Here is a 1219-nt window from a genome sequence, read left to right as displayed (position 1 = left end):
GGGGCAGGGAAGCCGGCGCGGCCGGTCTGAACCTGTCTGGTTAGCTTCCGTCCTTTTCAATCCCGTTTCAGGGACCGCATGGACCCGTGTAGACGTAGGCAGATAGACACATGAAGTCACGCGTGTTGCGTTCTTTTTTGTTGTCCCTTTAAGAACATTTCCCCTTTTAGCCTTCTCCCTCCTGTGACATCGGTCTTGCGCCCCTTCTCCGCGGCTCCCGGGTATCTCGCAGGCATGTCCTGCCATAGGTTTCCCCAGGCTCACGCGTGCTGCGTTCTTTTTTGTTGTCCCTTTAAGAACATTTCCCCTTTTAGCCTTCTCCCTCCTGTGACATCGGTCTTGCGCCCCTTCTCCGCGGCTCCCGGGTATCTCGCAGGCATGTCCTGCCATAGGTTTCCCCAGGCTCACGTGATCACACACAGACAGATCGGTATCTCTAGGTCCCTATCTATCTATCTATCTATCTATCTATCTAATCTCTCATCTGTCTATCATCTATATCTATCTACTAGGGGCCTGGTGCACGGATTCATGCACCAGTGGGGTCCCCAGGCCTGGCCTGCGGGGATCGGGCTGAAACCAGCTCTCCGACATCCCCCGAGGGGTCCCGGATTGCAAAAGGGTGGTTCTCGGGTGACGCACCCCAGAATCAGGCTCCCTCCTCTCTGGTTCCGGGTGCGTCACCTGAGAACCACCACTGCCAAGTGACCACAGCTCGGCAGCTCCTGCGTTGAGCGTCTGCCCCCCTGGTGGTCACTGTGTGTCATAGCTACCGGCTGGTCGTCCGGTCGCTTAGGCTTTTATATATATAGATTATCAACATCACCTATCTCTATCATCTATAGATCCATCTATCGATCATCTATGTCTGTCTCTCTATCATCTATCTACCTACCTACCATCTCTGAGTGCGTTCACCCCTCCAGCTCCCGGTGGGTGTCACAGATGCCCGAGGCAAACTTGTAAAATAAACCAAGGGCCCCGAGAGACAGGGTATGGAGTTCCCTTCCCTGAGCTCGGCCTCTCGCCGGTCCCCCCACATCCCTGGGCACAGGTCTGTCCTCATGCCCAGCCAGGACGCTAGATTCCACGCCGCCACTCCATGCCCACTGTCTCCGTCCCTCTCGTCTCCTTCGCCAGCTGCTCCGGTGCCGGGACGTGGTGGCCACCGTGGACGACGCCACCACCCGCGTCCTGGCCAGCTGGTTCCAGTGCGAGG

At 57.1% G+C, this 1219-nt stretch overlaps 1 protein-coding gene across 1 annotated transcript in view; it reads left to right on the top strand.

The window, feature by feature from the left end:
* Positions 1 to 1211, top strand: part of LOC106726051 — a gene marked incomplete at its 3' end in the record, with an annotated part of 10179 nt that extends 8968 nt beyond the window's left edge. Inside the window, exon 5 of the mRNA XM_014539492.1 lies at positions 1141 to 1211. Within this exon, the coding sequence (XP_014394978.1) occupies positions 1141 to 1211 (71 nt within the window). The remainder of the gene's footprint in view (positions 1 to 1140) is intronic.
* Between the last annotated feature and the right edge of the window lie 8 nt (positions 1212 to 1219).

This window comes from Myotis brandtii, unplaced genomic scaffold (genome assembly GCF_000412655.1).
Source record: "Myotis brandtii unplaced genomic scaffold, ASM41265v1 scaffold21781, whole genome shotgun sequence".
NCBI lineage: Eukaryota > Metazoa > Chordata > Mammalia > Chiroptera > Vespertilionidae > Myotis > Myotis brandtii.
This window is presented reverse-complemented; position numbering and strand designations above follow the sequence as displayed.